Raw genomic sequence first — 12717 nt, 5'->3', positions numbered from 1 at the left:
AAGAAAACAGCCCGCGAAGCAGCTGGTTACCCGACTTAACAAGAGCATTTCTCTCGACAGCCAGTAGGCTACAGCAAGCTTGAAATATGTTTGTTTTTATCGCTTACCTCCAACACACAGCAATGACATCTCTTAGCTCTGGCTATGATCGCTCCCAGATGTCCACCGGCTTCAATCCGGAGTAGATATCTGTCTCTATAGCCTGTATAAATAGGTGGACGTGATCAGCTCCGCTTCACAACTAAGCTATTGCGCGTCACCCCTGTGACAAAAAAAATAAATAAATCTGACCTTTCCCGCTCACCCACTGAGTCAGGATCAATTTGGGGGGAGGGAGAGGGGGTATATTTCATCCTCCTCAGCTCTTCGCTCCCCGACTCACAGCCATCTTGTTCAGCACCACCACTGTAAGGACAGTTCCCAAGAGTGACGTCAGGGTAGTGAGGACGGGATGGACCAATGCTGTTTGGCAGTCGCAACACTCTACCTCAACGTTACGTGGCACCGCTGAAAATCTCAAATGTAGACTACATCTTCAAATCTCAGTTAACTGGACCTAAAATAGGATTATAAAGAGTCTTCAAGTCCACTACCAAGGATGACTACAAGCAATTAGATTTACCCTAGTGCGTACTTTGTGTAAAAAAGAAGGAATACATTAAAGTAGATAAGTAAGCTATTGAATATCTTACATGCCATATTTACCCTGACATAATTATATTCTGCGCCTAGAATTACTCTGCCTCTCCTTGTTCCAATCCAAGCTTTTAGAAACATATATTACAGAGCATACTTTGAGAAAACTGGAATTGGTTTTGTCCTTGGAAAGGGGCAATCAGCTGTTGCTATATTCACTGTATATTTTTTCACTTAAAAATGTATGATTTGCACCCATTTATTCTTGAAGAATATAATTTATAAATGCCTCACGAGTTTAGTTCAACTGTCTCACCTCATCAGAACCCAAAATATAAACTTGTTTTACTCCAATGTCTGGAAAGAAACACTATTTTTCCTTAAAACATCCTTAAAACGATACTTTTGATATCATGGCTGTTCAGTCCTTGCATCCATAACTTTGTCTATGAATTTGAGTGGTTACATTTCTCAAGCCCCCAAATTTTAAACGAAACAGGGACAACACTTTGTTATCGTTTATACTACCGAGTGCTGCTTTAATTAAGTGTTTTCTATAGTAAAAACACATTGGGAAAGGCCTACAGTGAATCAAGAAGATCTAAACAAATTAAACCTCAATACTGAGAGTGGATTGAAAAGTCAATCCATGAATGGAAAATTATGAAATTAACTCAAATTTAAAGAAACTGTGTACAACCCAATCAAGCTAACTGACGTTTCTAAATGGAGCTATACCACCCTCTGGTGGGGATCTAGCAACTAAGATAAGACAAGTCTGTCCAAAATCATTTTTTCCATACTTCTGTCCATTGTTAAGTGGGGCCAACAGGTGCTATCGGCGGCTATTGAGTCATCAGGCCATTTCAGACAACATCCTCCATGCGTCACTATAGGCTCTGTGCGTCACACTCATCCTTAATGACATCTGGAAAATTACACACATTTACTTTTATTGCAAATTGATAAAACAATTACAAAGAAGACAAACATCCAATTTGAATTAACGCAAATAAACCATGGCAAAAAAAATCCCTTAATCCAAAACTGCCTACCACAAAACTAATATCAATTACAATACAAAAACGTATTTTGAAAACAATGCTATAATCTTTTCCAGTTAATTTTGCCTCTCATTGGACACCGGTACACTTCCGCAACCTCATCATTTCCAAGTGGCTTCACTTGAAAAACTCTTAATTCACTCCAAATGCCATAAAAGGCATGTCAACTGTTTCTTCCATTTAACAAACCAAATGAACTACAGATGGAACCAGTTAAGGCAGTTGACATAATGACTGTTCACACCAAGCCTCAAAGGCTTATATTCACCACCAAAACTGTACACACATGCAGATGTACCATAGAGTAATGGTATATGGACTGAACGTTGTGTTTTATCTGTTATATCAGATAGACATCCCACCTATCCCTTGACTACACTGCGATGGGCACTGATTGGACCTGTCGTTGCACCATCTGGGATCCACATCAAGTGGGAATGGGTGTGGAGGTCGTCTCATAGTTTCTCACTGAAAATAAGGTGAGGGAGGAGACTGTTAGAACAGTGTGATCATCCATAACAACAAGGTAAGTTGTTGTACTGTATGCATGCAGATCTAGCAAGTGTTTAAATTTGACACAACATTATACAGTAGGGCAAAAAAGTATTTAGTCAGCCACCAGTTGTGCAAGTCCTCCCACTTAAAAAGATGAGAGGCCTGTAATTTTCATCATAGGTACACTTCAACGATGACAGACAAAATGAGAAGAAAAAAAATCCAGAAAATCATAATGTAGGATTTTTAATGAATTTATTTGCAAATTATGGTGGAAAATAAGTATTTGGTCAATAACAAAAGTTTCTCAATACTTTGTTATATACCCTTTGTTGGCAATGACAGAGGTCAAATGTTTTCTGTAAGTCCTCACAAGGTTTTCACACACTGTTGCTGGTATTTTGGCCCATTCCTCCATGCAGATCTCCTCTAGAGCAGTGATGTTTTGGGGCTGTTGCTGGGCAACAGACTTTCAACTCCCTCCAAAGATTTTATGTGTTTGAGATCTGGAGACTGGCTAGGCCACTCCAGGACCTTGAAATGCTTCTTACGAAGCCACTCCTTCGTTGCCCGGGCGGTGTGTTTGGGATCATTGTCATGCTGAAAGACCCAGCTACGTTTCATCTTCAATGTCCTTGCTGATGGAAGGAGGTTTTCACTCAAAATCTCATGATACATGGCCCCATTCATTCTTTCCTTTACACGGATCAGTCGTCCTGATCCCTTTGCAGAAAAAGAGCCCCAAAGCATGATGCTTCCACCCCCATACTTCACAGTAGGTATGGTGTTCTTTGGATGCAACTCAGCATTCTTTATCCTCCAAACACGACGTGTTGAGGTTTTACCAAAAAGTTATATTTTGGTTTCATCTGACCATATGACATTCTCCCAATCTTCTTCTGGATCATCCAAATGCTCTCTAGCAAACTTCAGACGGGCCTGGACATGTAGGGGGACACGTCTGGCACTGCAGGATTTGAGTCCCTGGTGGCATAGTGTGTTACTGATGGTAGGCTTTGTTACTTTGGTCCCAGCTCTCTGCAGGTCATTCACTAGGTCCCCCCGTGTGGTTCTGTGATTTTTGCTCACTGTTCTTGTGATCATTTTGACCCCACGGGGTGAGATCTTGCGTGGAGCCCCAGATCGAGGGAGATTATCAGTGGTCTTGTATGTCTTCCATTTCCTAATAATTGCTCCCACAGTTGATTTCTTCAAACCAAGCTGCTTACCTATTGCAGATTCAGTCTTCCCAGCCTGGTGCAGGTCTACAATTGTGTTTCTGTTGTCCTTTGACAGCTCTTTGGTCTTGGCCATAGTGGAGTTTGGAGTGTGACTGTTTGAGGTTGTGGACAGGTGTCTTTTATACTGATAACAAGTTCAAACAGGTGCCATTAATACAGGTAACGAGTGGAGGACAGAGGAGCCTCTTAAAGAAGAAGTTACAGGTCTGTGAGAGCCAGAAATCTTGCTTGTTTGTAGGTGACCAAATACTTATTTTCCACCATAATTTGCAAATAAATTCATTTTAAAAAATCCTACAATGTGATTTTCTGGATTTTTTTCCCTCATTTTGTCTGCCATAGTTGAAGTGTACCTATGATGAAAATTACAGGCCTCTCATCTTTTTGAGTGGGAGAACTTGCACAATTGGTGGCTGACTAAATACTTTTTGCCCCACTGTATATGAATGGTAATGCACAAGCCTGTAGGTCATGTATGTTCCCTGACATAACTCAGTACAACTCAAGGTATTAGATCTTCTCACAGGTGTGTTACCTGTCAAGGTGAGAAAGGACATCGTGAAGCTGAGCCAGCAAGGCACGGTGCTCATGAGGATTGCTCTCCAGAGTACCACTCAGGCGACTCAGGTAAGAGTCCAGGGTACCAAGAGAGGGGGTCTCACCCGTGCCTGGAGAGAAAGTGTAGTGAAACTAAGGATTCAATTCCTATATGGACAATATTGGGGGTTGATGGAAGAAATACTAAAATATTGTAGTTTAAAATATTTTGAAACCATTAGAACCAAATCTGTATGTTTCAAAATGTCTTGCTAAGGACAAGTCATCAATGTTGATTTTGGCCAATTCATCAACAAACACGTTATGTTTTTACGTCTACAAACTACTTTCATGGTAAGGAAACTTCAACATAAGTAAAAGCAGCCAAATCATACAGGGAGACTGTGCTATCAGGTTCCGAGATGAATGAGAGGGCCCAGTGACATGGTTCTGACCTGGCAGGGCCACAGTGGACAGGCTGCTGACGAGGGTGTGTTTGATGGCCAGCAGGTGCCTGTGCAGAGCCTGCGTCCGGAGCTCATCCTGCCCCAGTTCAGCTTCCAGTCTCTCCTTAGCGCTGTACATGTCTGAAATGTGCTTCTGCAACACTGCGTTCTGCTCCTCAAACTCCACATTTGCTTTGCGTAAACGCCGCAGCTCCGCTTCCCGGGCTGGGAGCAAAGAAACAACCATTAGTAAGGAAATAGCTAGAACTTTCTTCACTGAAACAGTGTTTGTCCCAGAGATGCTCCTCTGCCTGTCTCATACCCTTGTTCTGGTCCAGGAATTCCTCTGTAAATATTGGAACATCAAATCTGTTGGACAGATGATCTGAACCCTAGAGGACATAATTCAAAACAAATCAACCCGTTAACACATGGCACAAAATCAGAAGTCAGCCTACTCATAACCTCTATTCAGAAACACAACACATTATGTAAGGCTAACTGTACCTTCAGAGCAGCTGATCCAGAACTGTTAGCATTGATAATGACAGATGGAGACTCTTCTGAAAAAGAAGATCCCATTATTTAAATGCTCAAAGAAGAAAAATGAACAAAAGACAAAAACTGAAAGGAACAGTTTTAACCACCCTGTCAAACTAATGAAATACAGTGGGGCAAAAAAAGTATTTAGTCAGCCACCAATTGTGCAAGTTCTCCCACTTAAAAAGACAAGAGAGGCCTGTAATTTTCATCATAGGTACACTTCAACTGTGACAGACAAAATGAGAAAAAAAAATCCAGAAATCACATTGTAGGATTTTTAATGAATTTATTTGCAAATTATGGTGGAAAATAAGTATTTGGTCACCTACAAACAAGCAAGATTTCTGGCTCTCACAGACCTGTAACTTCTTTCAGAGGCTCCTCTGTCCTCCACTCGTTACCTGTATTAATGGCACCTGTTTGAACTTGTTATCAGTATAAAAGACACCTGTCCACAACCTCAAACAGTCACACTCCAAACTCCACTATGGCCAAGACCAAAGAGCTGTCAAAGGACATCAGAAACAAAATTGTAGACCTGCACCAGGCTGGGAAGACTGAATCTGCAATAGGTAAGCAGCTTGGTTTGAAGAAATCAACTGTGGGAGCAATTACTAGGAAATGGAAGACATACAAGACCACTGATAATCTCCCTCGATCTGGGGCTCCACGCAAGATCTCACCCCGTGGGGTCAAAATGATCACAAGAACGGTGAGCAAAAATCCCAGAACCACACGGGGGGACCTAGTGAATGACCTGCAGAGAGCTGGGACCAAAGTAACAAAGCCTACCATCAGTAACACACTACGCCGCCAGGGACTCAAATCCTGCAGTGCCAGACGTGTCCCCCTGCTTAAGCCAGTACATTTCCAGGCCCGTCTGAAGTTTGCTAAAGAGCATTTGGATGATCCAGAAGAAGATTTGGAGAATGTCATATGGTCAGATGAAAACAAAATATAACTTTTTGGTAAAAACTCAACTCGTCGTGTTTGGAGGACAAAGAATGCTGAGTTGCATCCAAAGAACACCATACCTACTGTGAAGCATGGGGGTGGAAACATCATGCTTTGGGGCCGTTTTTCTGCAAAGGGACCAGGACGACTGATCCGTGTAAAGGAAAGAATGAATGGGGCCATGTATCGTGAGATTTTGTGTGAAAACCTCCTTCCATCAGCAAGGACATTGAAGATGAAACATGGCTGGGTCTTTCAGCATGACAATGATCCCAAACACAACGCCCGGGCAACGGAGTGGCTTCGTAAGAAGCATGTCAAGGTCCTGGAGTGGCCTAGCCAGTCTCCAGATCTCAACCACATAGAAAATCTTTGGAGGGAGTTGAAAGTCCGTGTTGCCCAGCAACAGCCCCAAAACATCACTGCTCTAGAGGAGATCTGCATAGAGGAATGGGCCAAAATACCAGCAACAGTGTGTGAAAACCTTGTGAAGACTTACAGAAAACATTTGACCTCTGTCATTGCCAACAAAGGGTTTATAACAAAGTATTGAGATAAACTTTTGTTATTGACCAAATACTTATTTTCCACCATAATTTGCAATTAAACTCATTAAAAATTCTACAATGTGATTTTCTGGATTTTTTTCTTCTCATTTTGTCTGTCATAGTTGAAGTGTACCTATAATGAAAATTGCAGGCCTCTCATCTTTTTAAGTTGGAGAACTTGCACAATTGGTGGCTGACTAAATACTTTTTTGCCCCACTGTAGAAGGTAGACGTGTCACATATCTCATCTAATAAGTTAGATGCGTCACAACTCTGACCTCTCTTGACCTTCTTGTCCTGGATCTTGGCACAGGTGATCTGATAGGCTTCACTCTGTTGGTATTCTCTCAGCTCCCGGGCATACTGCAGCTTCTCTCGCTCTGCCTCATCCAGGAAGCGCTATCAGGTCAGCACACAAGCAAACTTCAGTCCACTCCAGACACACACAGAAGAGATCTCAATACACTGGTAGCTTGCATTCCCAGGCTTCTCCTCAACATTATAGCCTGTAGTTGTGAAGGCCGACCTGGGCTTATCAAACAGATCTGGCTAGTCTATAAATATTCATATAAATATAACTATGCAGAAAATGATGCGCAATGCTACTGAATGCACTGCCACTAAATACAAAGCTGGGACAAAAAAAGTGTGTAACTGTTCCTACAACTACATTTCTCTTCCCGACCCATAAAGCCTGAAGGCACCTGTTTATCATGAGGTGCTAAGCGGCTCCACTCTGCACCCAGCCTCTTGGTGATTTCTGGAAAGGGCAGGTCGGGGTGTTTGGCACGGATCTGCTCCCGCCGTTCATTCAGGAAACGCACATATCCTGTCACTGGTGCCTTGGGACCATTGGGCAACACCTTCTTTCTCTTCTTACCCTTGGGCCAACCTCTCTTCTTCACAGGCTGTACAGAAAGAGAACAGACAGGCGATCCAGGATGAAATTATAAAATGCTAGCAATGTGAAAGTGTGTATCAAAAATCAGGAAACATAGCATGACATCATCATCATCACAATGTTTATGCTCTTCTCCAATTTAAAGAGCCAATGCAGTCAGAATGATGTTTCTCATGGGTTTTGTATCATATTGTACAACAGCTGATGAAACTAACACTGTAAAACTGTTTAGAAATTTGATCAGAGTTATTTCCTGATAGTTGCTGGTTGAAAACACAATCTACACAGGACCTTCTAATCAGCAGGTTTTGCATGGGTGGAGTTTTGGCTTGCCTGGTGCCGTCGCCAAGTGGTATAAGTTAATACAGACCAATAAGTAAGAGAGTTCCAAACCGCTAGTTTTTAGATTACATATCGGAAAAGACTATGTGGGATCCTTGGTATGTCCAACTCTGACATCACCCCATTCAAGTTGAAATGTAAAATGGTTAAGGTTTATGGTTGGCATGTCCCAAGGGGCCCGAATTACACTAACCATTACATATCCCTCTCCACTCAGACAGTCCTAGCTAAATTCTTGCTTGGGAAATAGTTTTTTGGTGAAAAGCTATTTGTTTCTTTTTGACCAATTTAATGGAAAATGATTACAGTAAGGCACTTAAACTGTTACACAGAAAGTATTTGATATTAGGATAAAAACGGTTGCATTGGGCCTTTAAGCTAGATCAGGTCATAGAATGGTAACAACACATAGGAAACAATGAGATAACCATACAGTGGGTAGTCTGTGTATACACAGAGTAGAGACAGTACTGTTATTCATGTCAGTATGGGGCCAATTCCCCTTCTCTTGCCTCTTCTTGTACTGCATCAGAGGACTGCGTGCCTCTTGGTGGAGGTCCATCATTTTGCTCCTGCTTCACACCACCCATGATATCGTTATCCCAGTGATTGATCTGCAAGTGGGATATATTACATATGATTCGAAAACAGGTCTAGGAAGTTATTAGTACTTTATACTCACTCATTGAGTTTGTCAGAAGAATATGGTTATATGAAGGACGGGACTATATCAGATCTGTAGTTTGTTATTCTAAATATAACCTAGCTCTTGATCATGACTCTCAGTTCCTTTACATTACACATACGAGTCACTGGACGAAGGAGTCTTCTGTACGGGGGAGTTTTGTTAAGAGCGCCGATGCTCGGATTGAACATTACCACGCATCACTTGAATGACGTTTTAGGAAGCATAAAGACCCTATCTTTCATATCAGCGAGAAATCATTTTCAAGAAACAAAAGGTTAAATTGATAAACATCTTTATAGGGTTTGGGTTCCCAGACGGTCATATTTCCATGCTAAAGTGCTTGTTTTACGGAAAAAAATACAGAAGACAGAGTGGACTAGCTATCTGAGTCTTCGAACACCGGTGTAAACGGAAAATAGATGCCACAAAAACGTTGTCACTGAAAATGACAGCCGACTGCTACTGTGTTAAAACCGGTTCAAACAGTGTACAGTAAGTGGGTGTTTTGCATTTGTGAAATTATTTTGATTTGATATGAAAGTATGGGGATTTATGTTTCTAGAACTGTACCGCAATTTGAGATTCGCGTTTAGATTAAAGTAATTGGCTGTTTTGGCTTCCAGAGCCAATTTGCCTTTGAACAGAATATAAATATAAGCTAGCTAGCTACAAATCAAATCAAATCAAATTTTATTTGTCACATACACATGGTTAGCAGATGTTAATGCGAGTGTAGCGAAATGCTTGTGCTTCTAGTTCCGACAATGCAGTAATAAGTGTGGGACAAGGGTGGTGTTAGGGTGTTACAAGGGTGGTGTTAGCCTGCTGCACAGACCCTATGGACACTAGCCTAGAGCGCCAAGTTAAATTGTACGTAGGAGGATTTTTAAGCTCTCTCCACGGTTACAGCAGGAAGAAAAATATGTAATTGTTGTAAAAATGTGTGAGTGTGCATTTACTATCATTATATATTAATACATTGAATTACTTTGACATATTTAAATTATGCCAAGTTCCCTATGGTGGACAGAACGTGTTTCTACATTAGCCTACACAGACTAAGGTTTTCACCACACAATAATTACAGGAAATACTTCAAATTGCTGACATTAGTATTAAAGATTATAGTCACCACAATTTCACAAAATCGATTGCTTAAAGGTGCACTATGCAGAAATTGCCCTGTCATTTCCTGGTTGCTAAACTTCTAGTTTGTCTAATTTCAGTTTATGTGACAAAACAAGCAAGTATAGTGTAGAGAATCATTGTACAATTTCACCGCCGTGAAATATATTTTCCATAACCAAAAATATTGTATTTTCATCTGTTTGAAGCTGGTGTACAAAAGCAAAAGACACAAAAACGAAAATTATGAACGGAATCATAGAGAGAGAGAGCACATAACAGATCTGCTGCTTCTTAGACTTGCTTTCAATGAGAATGAGCCCTATAACTCACATTTCTATGTGAATTTGGTCAGGTCGCTCTGTTGGTTGCTGAAATTCTACGCTGTTTGCTCAATTTCTATTTATGTGAGAAAACAATTACTGAATAGTATAGGAAATCATTGTACAATTTAAATCGATGTGAAATATATTTTCAATAACAAAAAAGCTGGTGGTCCAAAACAGTTGTTTTGAAGCTGGTGGACCGAAAGTAACTTTTGGTTTTGGTCCACCAGCTTCAAACAGATGTAAAAAAAAAATGTCGTTTTTGAAAAGATATTTCACATCGATCTAAAACTGAAATTGCGCGAACAGTGTAGAATTTGTGCAACCAGGAAATGACAGCAGTTTCCACTAGATAAGACAGCCACAAAGTCAGAAATCACAACACTGTTGGGTAAGTAATGCTATGAAACACTATCATTCCATTAGCGCCAGATATTATGGTCATTTTCTGAAAGTATAATGCAAAAAAAGAACATATCCATATATTTGGTTTAATAGAAGTGTATTTGTCGTATGCGCCAGTACGTAATGGGACTGACTGAACGCAGCTGTAACGTTACTTTTTAGAAAAAATCGGGCGCTCCTCCCATAAACGTCTCTAGCCAGACATGAATTCGTGGATTTGAGGGTTAAGCTATCATTCAAATGAAAGCCAACCCCTGTCGCCATTTACATTTTAGTTATTTAGCAGACGCTCGTATCCAGAGCGATTTATAGTAGGGAGTGCATACATTTTCGTACTTTTAGAAACCGATGTGAGGGTGATGATTAGTTGAAATCATAAGTCAAGTGTTCTTCTTCCGTATTGGCCATCTACCGAAATAATTTCCTCACTGAGATATAAATGGCTACGACAGGTTGTCATCTATTGAAATATATAAGCAGTATACCCAAATTCATTGAGGTCTGTCTGTTAAGAGCGCAAACGGTACACGTCATCAAAGTTATATCAATGTGAGTGACTTAATTTGCGCGCGCTATTGATTACAGTATAACAAACCTAATAAATTCCAGTTGAGTAACCACTTGGCAAATATTGGTGCGTGTGCAGTTTATACGGTACTCATTTAGCGAAATACAAGTAACGTAAATCTGAACACAAGTGTGCAGTAGGGAGTAACTTTTATGTATTGGGTTTAACAATATCACAATTTATTTCAGCATATCGATTATGAATTTGTACATTTAAAATCGGTGTTTTGACAAACTCAGCCATAAATAGAAAAATACATGACAACAGGAAGCAGCAACAGTATCATTTGCAATGTATGTTTTACGAATATAAAATTATACTTAAAAAATGATTTAACATAATTTAACTTAATCAGGTCAAAACTGAATGAGCCTACTTAAATAGTCCAAAAACGATGATTTATTGATTTTGATTATACAAGTGTAATCGTGAAGATATGTTTGGCCAGGCTATACTGTAGAGCGAGCTAAATAAATAGCTAATTTTGGCTAGCAAACATCGATGGAACGGACAATGGGAAACGGTCAGTACACTCCCTGAACAGGAGGTACATATGCGTCAAAGATGTGATGAAATATGCCAACAATAACATTTATCTAACAATAATATTCATTTTAATATACATTTTTAATGTAATTATTTAGCAAACCTAGATAATATTTTATTACTCACCCCTTATCATGGGCTCTCAACCTAACGCCAGAGACGGAAGATGGAGCGAGACATCCCACTCCCTAATTTTTTTCTGTTCTAATGGAAGTCGATTAACTAAGTAGAACAGACCCAGCCGCTATCGCATTTGTGTACTGTCTATGGGAGAGCCACCCCCTTAAGTAGACCGGAACGGACCATATTTTCCAATGGTAAACGGCCCGAATGAATCTTTATTTATCGACCATCTTTGATATGACTTCAGGAAGAGCGTATTCTCATTGACGATTGGCTGACACAATAACACCCACATGATTGGTTAGTTAATTCTGAGCTATATACACAACGAGGCATGTGCTGCGTTCAGTAAGTTTGTACGTTCTGTAACGTTCAGTTGAACGATGCTGTACTGAACGGCCAGTTGAAAAACGGGGAGGTTGTGGTTTGGTGAACGCTGTCAGCATGGCCAATTCCTCACAGATAGAACAATGAAACAGATATTTCACTGGATGAATACAAGTGAAGCATCCGCTTGGCTTATCCACTCGACTACCCAAATATGGTAGTGAGTGGAAGCCCACAGCCGGCAGTGGGCGAAGTTGCAGCGAGATTGATTTTGGCAGACATTCCGCAAATTTTCTCATCAACATTTGATGTCAATTACAGTTCTGTTCCCAAAACTAGAATATGTTATGAACAGAGTGGACTTTACCTTTAGCAAACGTTTTTAAAAGTTGTGTGGTTTAGGAGTGCAAAGACAAATTATTATTATTATTTTTTTTCACATGCGCACTTCACAAAGTAGGCGTTCCCTAATGGAAATATGCAGATGTATGACAGAACTCGCCAATTGGAACTCGCTAGATCGCACTTGGCTCTGCCCACCTCCTTGCTTGTTCTGTCCACTATGACTCATTTATTCCCATTGGAAGCGACAGGCTGTGGTCTATCTTGGTTTAGTTATACAAATATTTTACTTCTTAGGGATAGGAGGCAGTATATTCACATCCAGATGAAAAGCGTGCCCAAAGTAAACTGCCTGTTACTCAGGCCCAGAAGCTAGGATATACATATAATTAGTAGATTTGGATAGAAACCACTCTGAAGTTTCTAAAACTGTTAGAATAATGTCTGTGAGTATAACAGAACTGATTTGGCAAGCGAAACCCCCGAGCATAATCCATCCAGGGGAATTTTTTTTGGAGGTCATTGTGTTTTCCAATGGTTTTCTATGGGAATCCTGATTA

General features: G+C 40.4%; 2 protein-coding genes across 4 annotated transcripts in view; both read right to left on the bottom strand.

The window, feature by feature from the left end:
* The window catches only part of LOC112260563 (protein unc-13 homolog A-like), a 90930-nt gene extending 89464 nt beyond the window's left edge, over positions 1-1466 (bottom strand). The window contains exon 1 of the mRNA XM_042303935.1: positions 108-1466. Within this exon, the coding sequence (XP_042159869.1) occupies positions 108-129 (22 nt within the window). The 5' untranslated portion in view covers positions 130-1466. The remainder of the gene's footprint in view (positions 1-107) is intronic.
* Positions 1467-1568: 102 nt separating this feature from the next.
* Positions 1569-11687, bottom strand: hmg20b (high mobility group 20B). Of its 3 annotated transcripts, none has more exons than XM_024396785.2 (9): positions 11492-11687; positions 8141-8321; positions 7169-7372; positions 6743-6863; positions 4927-4979; positions 4742-4811; positions 4429-4644; positions 3972-4104; positions 1569-2168 (listed from the first exon to the last, which is right to left on the bottom strand). In XM_024396785.2, exons 2-9 carry the CDS (start codon positions 8270-8272, stop codon positions 2156-2158), a joined length of 942 nt encoding a protein of 313 aa, XP_024252553.1. In that variant the 5' UTR covers positions 8273-8321; positions 11492-11687; the 3' UTR covers positions 1569-2155. The 3 variants fall into 3 exon arrangements, with proteins under 3 accessions (XP_024252553.1, XP_024252480.1, XP_024252584.1); XM_024396712.2 differs by having other exon boundaries at positions 4927-4982; positions 11492-11684; XM_024396816.2 differs by having other exon boundaries at positions 4927-4982; positions 8220-8321; positions 11492-11677.
* Between the last annotated feature and the right edge of the window lie 1030 nt (positions 11688-12717).

The sequence above is a fragment of the Oncorhynchus tshawytscha genome, linkage group LG01, assembly GCF_018296145.1.
Source record: "Oncorhynchus tshawytscha isolate Ot180627B linkage group LG01, Otsh_v2.0, whole genome shotgun sequence".
Lineage (NCBI taxonomy): Eukaryota > Metazoa > Chordata > Actinopteri > Salmoniformes > Salmonidae > Oncorhynchus > Oncorhynchus tshawytscha.
This window is presented reverse-complemented; position numbering and strand designations above follow the sequence as displayed.

Coding starts and splice junctions, on each gene's coding strand:
- hmg20b (XM_024396712.2), bottom strand. CDS start 8,272: ATGATGGACCTCCACCAAGAGGCACGCAGTCCTCTGATGCAGTACAAG. Junction 7,373..8,140: donor GTATACACAGACTACCCACT/GTATGGTTATCT, acceptor CTTTCTGTACAG/CCTGTGAAGAAGAGAGGTTG. Junction 6,864..7,168: donor TAGCACCTCATGATAAACAG/GTGCCTTCAGGC, acceptor CTGACCTGATAG/CGCTTCCTGGATGAGGCAGA.